An 11,943-nucleotide genomic window follows, 5' to 3' on the forward strand; every position below is an offset into this window, starting at 1 on the left:
CTCTACCTGACCCTGTGGAATCAGGTACAGTGGGTGCTGGGGGCTGGAGCCTGCAGCCCAGCTGTCTGTGCGGAGGGATGGAGAAGATTCCAGAACAGGAGGACCAGCGGAGCACTTGGGCTCTATCGCCCTGGTCCAGGCTGCCTGGGGGGTGCCACATGGTGTCCTGCGCAGGCCCCTCCACCTGACCTCCAACATGGCCCTCAGGCAGGGATGCTCCCCCAGGAAGCTCCTGGGGGGCAGGAGCGCTCAGCAGACGTGGGCCTGGTGGGGGCAGTGGAGGTGCTGACCTTTGGGGGAGGTGGAAGGAGGCCAGCTGCCACTCTGTCGCCGCGGGCCCCTGGTCGCCAGAATGCCAGGGGTGCTGGCGGGGTCAACCCTGGTGCCGACGCGCGGGCGGGGTCTGCGGGACGGCACGTGGCCCTCGCCCCGGCCCCTGCGTGGGGTCCCCGCGCCGCCCCCGGGCGCGCACACCGGAGACGGCCGGCCGGTCCGGGGCTCTGCGGCAGCGGCTCCGCGCCCGGGGGCGGCGGGCAGGCGGCGCGGGGGGCGCGGGGCCCGGCCGGGCACGCGGGGCGGGGCGGGGGCGGAGCGGGGGCGGCGCCGGGGCGGCCGGAGCCCCCGGGAGCTGCGGGAGCCGGAGCCGGAGCCGGAGCCGGAGCCGAGCCGAACCGGGCCGGGCCGGGCCATGGCCGCGCCCGAGCTGCGGCCGCGCCTGTGCCGCCTGGTGCGCGGCGAGCAGGGCTACGGCTTCCACCTGCACGGCGAGAAGGGCCGCCGCGGCCAGTTCATCCGGCGCGTGGAGCCCGGCTCCCCAGCCGAGGCGGCCGCGCTGCGCGCCGGGGACCGCCTGGTCGAGGTCAACGGCGTCAACGTGGAGGGCGAGACGCACCACCAGGTGGGCCCCGCCGGCGCCGCGACCCCCGCCCGGGCCCGCCGCGGGGCGCGCGGGCTGCGGACGTGGCCGCCCCCCCCAGGAAGCTGGGTCCCGCGCGCGGAGGGGGCGCCTCGGCGGCCACCGGTCACGGCCTCCGTGGGCCGTGGGCGGTCCTCTGGGGGCTCCCGGGGGCCAGGGCGGCTCTCCCCCGCGGCCACCGCTGCCCGCACGCACAGCGCTGGCTCGCTGGGGCTGCCTCTTGCCTGAGCTGACCGGGAGGCTGGCCCTAGCGGGGTGGAGTGGGGGAGCCTGGGGGTGGAGGGGCCTTCTCCCGGGCCCTGCAGCCTCCCGGCCTCAGCTGGGGTCCTCGGCCGAGGGCCACGCCTCCCGCCACCCACGCCGCTGGCTCTTGGCGGGGTCCTTGTCTGTCTGTCCATCCTTCCGAGGTCTAGCTCCCCTTCCACCCAGAGTGTCGAGCAGATAAGGCTGTTTGCCGAGGGAGGAGGCGCAGGGTTCTCCAGCGTCCGGCCTCTGAGAGCTCTCCACGCAGAGCCTGTGGCCCTCCCACTGTGCCCAGCGGCTGCAGGGAGGACCCTGTCTAGGGCTTGAGAGGCTGGGGGCCTGGCTGGGGCCCCTGAGGCAGGAGCAGCAGTACAGGTCTCGTGGAGACCGGCCAGTCGAGGAGGGCAGGGGGACAGAGCTGTTGGCACCCGTCTCGCCCCTGCCCGCCCCACCCCAGCTCCCGTGTTCCCCTTCCCCTGACCCCAGGCAGGTGACCACAAGGTCACAGCAGGTGGCACCCGTGCCCCCACCGGGCTCTTTCCCACTTACCAGCCCAAGCCCAGCACGGGCTCCTGAGCGGGAATGGCGGGGCCGAGCTTGGCTTGTCTGGTCCGCAGCCCGGGTCCGGGCCTGTTGCTGAGGCAGGGCCAAGGCTGGAAGCACGAGGGCACAGACCCCCTAGCAGGTGCCCAGCAGGACCCTTGTCCCTCCATGCCAGACCCAGACCCAGGGACACGGAGCGGCGGGTGGCTTCCGGCCTGCACATGTACGGGTGGGCAGCCGAGCCTGGCAGTTGGCCTCTTCCAGGAGACCCTCTGGGGTTGAAGCCCAGGAAGGCCTCAGCCCGAGTGTCAGGAGCCCCTAGGCAGGGCGGGCACTGCTGGAGCTGGGGGTGGGGGGTGGAGCCGCAGGCCTCTCGGTCCAACCGCCCACCCCTGGTGGCCGGCACGGGCGCTCGCCTGCCTGGGTGGTGTCGCGTGCATGTCCCTGCCAAGGTGCCGACCCTGACCTGCTCACGCTCCTCACCAGGTGGTACAGAGGATTAAGGCCGTGGAGGGCCAGACCCGGTTGCTGGTGGTGGACAAGGATACGGATGAGGAGCTCCGCCGGCGGCAGCTGACCTGCACAGAGGACATGGCCCAGCGGGGGCTTCCGCCGGCCCACGACCCCTGGGAGCCAAAGCTGGACTGGGTGCAGGCGGGCAGCCTGGGCTCCCAAACCGGCCAGAAGGTAGGCTGTGCTCTGCCGTGGGGCCCTGTGCTGGCCTGGGTAGCTGTCCCTGCCTTTGGCATCTCTGGAAGTCTGTCCCTCCTGCCCTACACTGGTGCCCCAAGGCATGGGGAGGCGGCCTGGGTGTCCCCCTGCCGGAGCCCTGAAGGACCCGGCGTCCTGCTCTGCGTGTGTCGGCGCAGCCCAGTCTGTCCGAGGGGCTGGTCCTGGGGTGGAAGGCAAATGCTGGACCAGGGAGGGCCTGTCCCCACCCAACAGCTGCCCTGGGTGGCCCTGCCAGAGGCAGGAGGAAGTGCCCGAAGCATTTATTCCAGCCCTGCCTTGCCCCTGCCATCCCCTGCCATGCCTTCCTCCTGGGGGACAGTCTGTCCGTGGGCTGGATGCCTGGGACCCGAGGGCCGGGATTCCTGGGTGTGGGTCCCTGAATCCCTGTATCAGATACCCGGTGTCTGGCAGTTCAAAACTTGATGGCAGGTGCTCCTGCCTGTGTTAGGTCCAGAGGCTGACTGCGGCCCCCAGGGTGGTGAGCTGGCCAGGCAGCGGCCCCCCCCCCCCAGGAAGCTCCCCCAAAGTCCTTGCGGGTGGGCCTGGGCAGGGCTGAGCTCACCTTCCTGTGGAAACTCCACCCCCCTTATCTGCAGGGCAGGGCGGCCTTTCCCGCTATTTCGGGCCTCGGGACGCCCAGGAGCAACTTCCTCCCATGGTCTATTTAGAGGAACAAAGCCGGGGTCCCCGCTGATGTGACCCTCCTTAGTCTTTCCCTGGGGACCTGCAGGGAACTGAAGAGGGGCAGGAGAAGGGGTGCCGGCCTGCCTTGGGGCTGGGGGACGTGACTGCCCAGTGTCTGTGGACATTGTGGGGGACAGGGGGAGGGGCCCAGGGTCCGGGCCTTGTTACAGTGACTTAGTGGGCTGGCTCCTGAGGGGGATGCCAGAGAGCGTCTCCAGCCCCGGGCCCAGCAGCTCAGCCCACCCCCCCCACCCGGGCCCTGTAGCCGGTCAGCCTCTGCTCTGGGGTGGGGGTCCTGGGAGCAGGGTGGGGTTCCTGAGCGCTTCCTTCCTTCCTCTCTTGGACGGAAACCGGCTGGGGCAGGCGGCAGGCGCCCGGCTGGGGCCTGGGCAGGGGAGGGGGCTCGGCAGCCACCACCCTACTCCCCCAGTGACTCAGCCCAGTCCCCACCCATCCCCTGGGAGCCCGGGCCATAGGGGGAGCGGAATAAATGGGCTGCAGAGCCAGGCTGGCTTGAGAGCTCAGGACACGCCGCCCGCCGCCAACTACGCATGGCCCGCTCTGGGACCACCCCGCCACCCGCCCCGGGCCCCAGTGCCCCTCCACGGACCCTGATGCAGGGTCCTGTGCAGGTCAGCAGGGGCCGGGGTGGACTCAGAGGACCCCAGACATAGGCTTCAGCTGTGCCCCTGGCAGGGAGAGGGACTGCGGGGGCTGCTCTGCGAAGGCCAGGCCCTGAACAAGGGGCCTTTCTCTCTGGGCTGTGAGTCACTCTCGGGGAGCACCGAAGCCCCGGGGTCCCCCCGGCTCGTCTCTGTTTGGTGGCAGCAGGCTGGGTGCACTGGGAACCGAGGAGGGGAGGGGAGAGGCGAGAAGAGGGGAGAGGAGAGAAGAGGGGAGAGGAGGGGAGGGGCAGGGATAGGAGGGGAAGGCAGGGGAGGGTAGGGGAGAGGAGAAGAGAGGAGAGGGGAGGAGAGGAGAGGAGAGGAGAGGAGCGGAGAGGAGCGGAGCTGGGACTGGGGAGGAGGCAGGAAGTGCCGGGGGAGCCAGGAGCAGGGGAGAGCAGGAATGCGAGCAATGCGCTCGCCCTCGGGTCCCACGCCACCTCCTGCGCCCCAGCCTGTCCCCCTGTGGCCCGATGCCTGGGTCTGCTGTGATACGTGGGGTGGACACTGGCACGGTCACTCCGACCCCAAGTCCTCTTCCGCCTGGGTCCCAGAGGGCAGGGGCTGGGCACACTTGTGCTCGCATGTGGGGGTGAAAGGGGCCCGACGGCTGGCTCTGCCCGCCTCACCCAGGAGTTGGGGGTCTGGAATTCGGGGCCACTCCCAGCCCCTGCCTAGCCACCGGGGCCAAGGGGCACGTCTCTGGGGCACTTCGGGACCTGAGTGGTGGCCAGCAGGTTGAGGGGCTCAGGGAAGGGACCCGGGGGAGGGCCAAGGCTGGACAGGAAGAGGGTGTTCTTCACAGACAGGAAGGCGAGCGCCAGGCCAGGCACCCGCCCTCAGCTCTGCCCAGAGCTCTCGGCAGTAGGCTTGGGATCTGGCTGCTCTCGGGAGCTGCGCGGGGAGCAGTGGTGGGGCGGAGTGGAGGCCCCAGGAAGCACCCCCACACCCCACGCCTGCATGCGCCCAGCCCCTGGAAACCCGAGCCGTTGCCCGCTGCCCCGGTCCCGGCCTGTCACTCAGAGCTTGGTAGCCGCTGGTCACCCAGCTCTGCCACCCTTCAGGCCGAGAGTGCGCCCAGCCGCAGCTGCAGGATGCCAGAGGTAAAGTGAGGCAGGGCCCTGGGGCGGAGCGCGGGCCTCCGTGGGAGCAGCAGGAAGGCTGGGAGCCTCAGCCTGGCCTTCTCTGGAATGTGAAAGTAAACAGGCAGGCCAGGGCCATCAGCCCCGAGGGAACAAATGAGGCCAGCCTGGGGGCAGCGCCCAGGGACAGCTGGGGGGGGGGACTGTGGGGACGTCTTCGGTGGGACAGGGCCTGGTGATAGCAACAAGCAGGGGGAAAGGACGGCTGTGGACAAGGCCAAGGGCTGTGGGGAGAGCAGGCTGGGCCCGGCCGCCTCCGGCTGCCCTCCGCCCCCTTCCTGGTCCCTATGGTGCTTGAGCTTGGAACTGAGGCGGGGGGGGGGGGGGGGGGGGAGGGCGGCAGGAGGCGACACGGGGCTCCACCTGCTGTGAGGGTGCTGCAGCCCCCCCCCCCCATACCCACAGGATGCCAACGGGCCCCCTCGGGAGTTGCGGCCGCGCCTGTGTCACCTGCGCAAGGGCCCCCAGGGCTACGGCTTCAACCTGCACAGTGACAAGTCGAGGCCAGGCCAGTACATCCGCTCCGTGGACGTTGGCTCGCCTGCCGCCCACTCCGGCCTTCGTGCCCAGGACCGCCTCATTGAGGTACCGTCCCCAGGTGTCCCCAGGTGTCTGGGGAGACGCTGGAACCCGAGCTGCCAGCTGGTGACAGCGCTGATGAATATTTGATGTCACGCTGGGCTGGGTGGCGTGGGGGCTCAGGGCTGTGCCCGGCAGTGCCGACCCCCACTCTGCCCGCGCAGGTGAACGGGGAGAATGTGGAGGGGCTGCGGCATGCAGAGGTGGTCGCCAGCATCAAAGCACGGGAGGACGAGGCCCGGCTGCTCGTGGTGGACCCTGAGACGGATGAGCACTTCAAGCGGCTGCGGGTGACGCCCACGGAGGAGCACGTGGAGGGTGGGTCTCGGGGGCTGTGCAGGGGCGGGGTGGCGGTGGGCGGGGCGGCAGCTGTTGATGTGCTGTTCCCGCAGGGCCTCTGCCATCGCCAGCCACCAACGGGACCAGCCAGGTAAGGGGCGAGGGCGCCTGGGCGGGGCTGGGCACCCGGCCTCATGGATCGCTCCCCGGTCTAACAGGCGGGGCACGGTCCTGACACCCTGTCGGTTGCAAGTCGGATGGTCTGAGGCCTTGGCCTCCCCATCCGCCATGGAGCAACCCCTCAGGCAGCTGCCACTCCCTGGACACACCTTTGGGGCCCAAGTGCCCAGAGCAGATCAGCCCTGGGGCTTAGTGGGGGCTTGGTGCTGATAGAGGAGTAAGTGTAGCACTGCTGCTCACGTGTGTACGAGCATGGAGAGGCACATGTGTGAACGCATGGATAGGAACATGTATGTCAGTGCATGGACAGGCACATGTGTATGTACATGTATGTACAAGCATGTGTATGCATGGACAGGCACGCATGTATTTGAACGCACAGATAAGCATGTGTGTGAACGCATGGGCAGGCATGCTTATGTGTGAACACACGGACAAGCATGTGTAATGTGTATACTTGAATGCATGGAAAGGCACGTATGTGTGAATGCACGCTAAAGCATGTGTATATGTTAACACATGGACTAGCATGCATATATGAACTCACGTAAATGTGTATGAGTGCAGGCCAGGTATGTATACATGGATAAGCATGTGTGTGCGTGCACACAAGCATGTGTGTGAACACAGACATGCATGTGTGCACACAAACGTGAGTATCATCTACATGTTTGTGTGTACACATGAATAAACACGCATGTGAGCAGACTAGCATGTGTACATGGATAATTATGCATATGAGTGCAACCAGTGTGCATGTAGGCTGACAAGCACATCCACGGGTGGGTGTGTGTTCATGGCCACCATCACAAGCACATGTGTGCGTCTATGTTTGCACTTTGCACATGCTTGTGCACAACTGTACTGGGTGTGTATGTGGAATGTGTACACATGTACACATGCTGCTTGCAGGTGAACCTGCATTCAGGCTGTGAAGGCACATGCCCTGCATGTGGATGGTGTGTATCCCGCACATGCTATGTAGTGTCTTGTACGTGTTGTGTGGGCACAGTATGTACAGCTAGTGCACCTTACATGTGTGTGCAGTGCTTGGTTGGCAGGCCCCAAACCTGCCCGTCTGGGGACCCTCGGGCCAGCAGTGCTCAGCACGTCCATCCCCAGCGACCTGCCCGGCATGGGTGGGGGTGGTGGGGTTGGGGGGGTGGCTGCCTGCCCAGCCCCTACCATGTCCCAGCACGGTGTGTTTGCGAGACCCCAGTCTGCAGGGCCATCTCGGGGTCCTCCTGGGGGCTCACTCAAGACCCTGGCCACCGTGTCCCCCCAGGATGGCGGTATGTGGAAGCACGACCCCTTTCAGGAGAGTGGCCTCCACCTGAGCCCCACGGCTGCCGAGGCCAAGGAGAAGGCTCGGGCCACACGCATCAACAAGCGGGCGCCACAGATGGACTGGAACCGGAAGCGCGAAATCTTCAGCAACTTCTGAGCCCCTCCTCCTGCGCCGCCTCCTCCCTGCACACCCAGAGACTGGAGCGGCGCCCCCAGAAGCCATGTGGTCCCCTACTCCGCCCAGGAGCCTCCTACCCCGTGAGCCTGTGCTGCTTGTGGCTCGCGGGGTCCTGGGGAATGTGGCAGCCAGATGTGGGGGGAGGCCCCAATCGATTGACACGCCAGAGACAGCCAGAGAAAGGATGGAGCGGGGAGAGACGGGGGAAGGACTGGGGGTGGGGGGGGGGAAGGAAGGGGCTGGGGGACTTCAGGGAGAGAGAAGAGGAGGGACTGGAGAGGGAGTCCTGCAGGGCAGTGCCTGTGGCTGGAGGAATCTTTTTTTGCTTCCCTTACCCCCCCAAAGAGCTTGAGCTCCACATGTTTCCACTTACTGCCCCGCCCGCCCCCAGGATGCTCCGTCATCCCGACACCCTTTCGGTGCGGGGTCTGGCCTGAAGGGGCCAAGGATGGAGGCCGGACCGGAAGCTGGTGCAGCCTCTGGAGAGGCCCCTCGTCCCTGTCGGGGCAGCCCAGGGAGGCCAGAGGAGCTGCCCCGGAGGGCCCCAGCTGCTGGGCTCCACGGCCGGCCAACTTCCGCGCCTCTGCCAGACCACGTGGCCGGCTGCCTTGTAAGCCATAGCGCATGCGCGCCCTTGGAATAAACAGGCTTTCCTCAGTTTCTGGTCCTCTCGGGACTGTGCTGGGGGGGGGGTGTCCGAGGCCGGAGGCGCCTCTCCAGCCTTCTTGGGCCTAGAAGCACCTCCCAGGAAGCGTCGAGCAATGTCGGAGATCCCCTCCATCTCCCCCCCCCCCCCACTCCAGGACCCCCGTGGCTGGGATCAGGGCGCAGGTGTGAGTGTGGGCGCGAGCCTGCAGACCCAAGTGTGCAAAATCCTGGGCTTTATTGCAAACTGCTAGGGGTTCCAGCACGGGCACCGGGCGACGGTCAGGGTTGCAGGGCTGAGGGGCACAGCGCCCGGTTGAGGCAGGCCTGGCAGCGTGGGCGGACTGGCTGGCACACTTGCTGCCCGAAGCCCACCAGCAGCCCGTTGAGCTCGCCCCAGAGGTCCCTGTAGACGGGGCCACATCAGTGCGGGGAGCAAGGCCCAGCCCTCCCTGGACACACCCCTCCAGGGAAGCCTCCCCAGCGCGGCCCCTCACCTAGGCAGCCATTCTTCTAGGGCAGTGCGGGTCGCCTCTGGAGACTTGGTTGACTTCTTGGTCCACCCAAGCCGGTTGGCTATTCTGTGCACGTGTGTGTCGACCGCTGAGCAGGGAAGGAGACAAGTTTCCCAGAGCAGGGAAGAGGATGGGGCCCTCCCAAGCAGGAGAGGGGACATGGCCCCGAGGGGTGGGCTGTCTGGCTTCCCTGTTGCTACTATCGGCCTGTCCTGGAACCGGAATCTCCTCTGCCCCAGCCCTGGCAGAAACAGTGGGAGGCCCATCCCTGCGGCCCTCCTCAGTCCAGGGTCCCCCCACCTGTGCTGGTCCCAGCTAAGCAGCTGCTGTTCCTCTGTTCTCTTTCCCTGCCACACCCCATGGTGTTAGGGGAGCAGAGGGAACCACATGGCACTGGGGGCCAAAGCCTGGGCTCTAGCTGCCAACATCTCCCACCCCACGATGCTGCTCTCACCTGGAGCATGGCCCCCCTCCAGTGCTCAGCAGAAGTGCCCCCTCCCCAGGAAGCCTTCCCCGGTACCCTGGGCTGCCCCATGGCTGTAGGCAGTGCTGCTGCAGAGCCCAGAGCCCGTTGGTCCTCCTCTCTCACCCACCTAACGTGCCCAGTGCAAGCCGGGGGGAGGCCGGAGCCTGGTGCTGGCCTATCTGGGGGCTGCCCTTTGCCCTGAGCATAAGTCAGGGAGAAGACCAGGTCTCGGGTCCCGAGGTGTGTGTGCCACTCACCGATGCCTGACACAGTGCCCCAGGCCACAGCCATCGCCAGGTGTGCCATCTTGGGCCCGACCCCTGGCAGGGCCACCAGCTCGGCCACGGAGGAAGGGATGTCGCCGCCGTAGCGCTGCTGCAGGATGCTGGTCGTCTGCTTGATGTACTTGGCCTTGCTCTGGAATGGGGGCACACTAGGTGGACATGGCCGGGAGGGAACCACGGTGCCCGTCACTGCGCGGCAAGGAGAGGAGGCCCTGGGTGCGCCAGCTGGGGGGTTCCCATCCCGTGGGCCGGGGCTATTTCAGTCCCATTTGACAGGCAGCCTCGGCCCACTCCGGAGCAGGGGAAGTACCCGCCTGCCCGCTGACGGCCGCCCACCCGGCAGCCTGCACCCAGCTTGGCTGTGCAGCGTAAACAGTGGGGAGCTGTGGCCTCCCGGGAAGGGCGGGCCGAGGGAGAAGGGGAGGAGGAGGAAGTGTGGCGCGGAGGAAGGGCCTCACCTTCCAGAAGCCCACGGGGTAGATAAGCGCGCCAAGCGTGTGCTCGTCGGTCTGCAGGATGCGGGCCACCGTCAGGCCCCGCGCCCGCAGGCGCTGCATGGCCCCCGCGGTCACCTGGTCTTTGGTCTGGCTGGACAGCATCAGTGAAAGCAGGACCTGGTACCTGCGCACCTGCAGGGGCGGGGTGGGGGTGGGGCTGGGCCTGCTGTGCCCTGCCCCCCCTCAACAGCTCCTGTGCTCTGCCCAAGAGGTGTCTGGAAGTGGACAGCAGCTGGCCTACCCCAGGATGGGGACGGGCGGGCAGGCTGACGGGACGCCTGTTTCCCACAGAAGCCCACTCTGTGGATTGGGATCAGACCGGCTGCGGGGTGCTGGGAGTGCTCAGTGCAGCTGCTGGGGACCCGGGGGCTGGTCACCGAGCAGAGGGGCCCCGCCTACCTCAGGAGGCACACTCAGGTCATGGCAGTGCTCCACGCCCAGCTGGTCCACGGGCGCGTCCCTCCCACTCCTCATGCTGCGAATGTTCTCCAGCTGCTGCCGCCAGTGCGGCGGCTCCCAGCCCTGCGGAGTGTCCGCAGCTGGGGTCTCGGCAGCCGCTCCGCTCTCCCCCTCCACCACCTCATAGGCCACACGTGCTGGTGTCCGTGTCTTCTGTGGGCGCTTCCTTGGGCCGTGACTTTCCTGCGCCTCTGCAAAAGGTGTCCGGAGGTCCCTTCGGTGAAGTCGGCAGCGCGAGGGGACAGCGGGATCTTGCCCCTGCCAGGGCCTCCGACCACGCCTGGACTCAGCCACAGCTGGGGGTGCTCCCAGAGTGGTCAACCAGCCTTCCACCACTGACCTCAGAGCACACCCAGGAGCAATAGGACTCAGGGGGCGGCCTTCTCTCCAGGTTACCCTCTGAGACCCAGTGAGTGCATATTCCACTCGGGAACTCGGCGTGAGTTCCAACTCCTGCGGCACGTCCGCAGCTTCATCTCGTCCCATTCTCCCTGGGTCTCGTTTGGGATACCCTGGGTCTTCCCAGAGCCCCCACATTTGGGCTCTCTCGGGCAAATGCTGCACAAGTTCTGCAGCACGCCCGCGGTGCAGGGACCCCGTTTGGTCTCTGGCGCAGCTCAGCAGTTCCGTGGGCACGTGCCTGGCTGCCGACCTCTCCACCTCCACCGCCTTCTCCACAACCCTGGGGACGGCGGGGAGCGCGCGCACTCAGTCCGGCACGGCGGAGCCGGGGAGCAGGGCAGGCGCCAGACCCTAGCTCGGCATGCAGGGAGCTGGCGGAAACCCCGGGCCGTACGTGGGTCTCGGCGCGCGGGGCTCGGAGCCAAGCTCCGAGCGCCCGGCCCCCAGGCGCCGGCTCCCCGCCGCCCCTCTCGCGGCCGCGGTGCTACCTGTAGCCGCCCCTGCCGTCCAGGGCGGCGCGACCCCGGACTCCCGGCTCCGGCCGCGGGTCAGCATTCTCAAACCCCTGATTCGCATGCCGCACGGACTACATATCCCGGCGGCCCCCGCGGCCCGTCACGTGACCGGGCGGCTCTCGCGTACGCGTGCGGCCCAGAACTATGACTCTCAGGTGCCGGAGCCGCGCGGGGGCTCTTGCCCGCCCGCGGCCGAGCCGGGTTCGATCCTCGGCATCCCGTGTGGTTCCCGCGCCCGCCCGGAATGAGTCCTGAGTGCAGAGCCCGGAGTAACCCCTGAGCATCGCCCCCACCCTAAACAAGGAACTACGAATCCCAGCAAGCCCCGCGCGGACCGGCCCCGCCCACCGCCGGAAGTGCCGGTCGCGCTCCCGCGGCGGGGCTGAGGGGCCGCGGCTGCTAGTCTCTCCCGGGGCGGCGGGCGCGCGGCGGGCGCAGCGCGGGTCAGTGGCTCGCGGGGCCTCGGACGCGGACGCCGGCGCGGCTCGCGGTGTGGCCCGAGCTCGGGGTCCCGGAGCCGGCGTGGCCCCGACGAGGGCGGCGTCTGCACGGGGCCGGCCGCGCCCCCCACGCCGAGCGCTCCGGTTCGGGGGCCGCGGGGTCAGGTGTTGGGGGTCGCCGTCTCGCGGGGTCGGGGGTCGCGGTGTCAGGGTGTTGGGGGTGGGGGTCGAGGTGTCGGGTTTGGGGGGGTCATGGTGTTGGGGGTCGGGGGTCGAGGTGTCTGGTTTTGGG

At 68.1% G+C, this 11,943-nt stretch overlaps 2 protein-coding genes across 4 annotated transcripts; one reads left to right on the forward strand and one right to left on the reverse strand.

The window, feature by feature from the left end:
* The first annotated feature begins 638 nt into the window (after positions 1-638).
* NHERF2 (NHERF family PDZ scaffold protein 2) lies at positions 639-7,617 on the forward strand. Of its 3 annotated transcripts, none has more exons than XM_056135246.1 (6): positions 639-898; positions 2,189-2,389; positions 5,331-5,510; positions 5,669-5,822; positions 5,897-5,934; positions 7,225-7,617. In XM_056135246.1, exons 1-6 carry the CDS (start codon positions 689-691, stop codon positions 7,405-7,407), a joined length of 966 nt encoding a protein of 321 aa, XP_055991221.1. In that variant the 5' UTR covers positions 639-688; the 3' UTR covers positions 7,408-7,617. The 3 variants fall into 3 exon arrangements, with proteins under 3 accessions (XP_055991221.1, XP_055991222.1, XP_055991223.1); XM_056135247.1 differs by having other exon boundaries at positions 7,249-7,610; XM_056135248.1 differs by lacking the exons at positions 639-898; positions 2,189-2,389 and adding an exon at positions 3,630-3,750.
* A 690-nt stretch (positions 7,618-8,307) lies between these two features.
* NTHL1 (nth like DNA glycosylase 1) lies at positions 8,308-11,266 on the reverse strand. The gene is made up of 6 exons (XM_056135262.1): positions 11,185-11,266; positions 10,235-10,485; positions 9,797-9,967; positions 9,312-9,471; positions 8,571-8,676; positions 8,308-8,479 (listed from the first exon to the last, which is right to left on the reverse strand). Exons 1-6 carry the CDS (start codon positions 11,249-11,251, stop codon positions 8,356-8,358), a joined length of 879 nt encoding a protein of 292 aa, XP_055991237.1. The 5' UTR covers positions 11,252-11,266; the 3' UTR covers positions 8,308-8,355.
* Between the last annotated feature and the right edge of the window lie 677 nt (positions 11,267-11,943).

The sequence above is a fragment of the Sorex fumeus genome, unplaced genomic scaffold (genome assembly GCF_029834395.1).
Source record: "Sorex fumeus unplaced genomic scaffold, SorFum_2.1 ptg000110l, whole genome shotgun sequence".
Lineage (NCBI taxonomy): Eukaryota > Metazoa > Chordata > Mammalia > Eulipotyphla > Soricidae > Sorex > Sorex fumeus.

Excerpts from the sequence above, each read along its gene's own strand:
- NTHL1 (XM_056135262.1), bottom strand. The coding sequence starts at position 11,251 with ATGCTGACCCGCGGCCGGAGCCGGGAGTCCGGGGTCGCGCCGCCCTGG. Across the intron at positions 10,486-11,184 it reads GACGGCAGGGGCGGCTACAG|AGGCGCAGGAAAGTCACGGC; the intron begins GTAGCACCGCGG and ends CACCTTTTGCAG. Across the intron at positions 9,968-10,234 it reads ACCTGAGTGTGCCTCCTGAG|GTGCGCAGGTACCAGGTCCT; the intron begins GTAGGCGGGGCC and ends CCGCCCCTGCAG.
- NHERF2 (XM_056135246.1), top strand. The coding sequence starts at position 689 with ATGGCCGCGCCCGAGCTGCGGCCGCGCCTGTGCCGCCTGGTGCGCGGC. Across the intron at positions 2,390-5,330 it reads GCTCCCAAACCGGCCAGAAG|GATGCCAACGGGCCCCCTCG; the intron begins GTAGGCTGTGCT and ends CCATACCCACAG. Across the intron at positions 5,511-5,668 it reads CCCAGGACCGCCTCATTGAG|GTGAACGGGGAGAATGTGGA; the intron begins GTACCGTCCCCA and ends CTGCCCGCGCAG.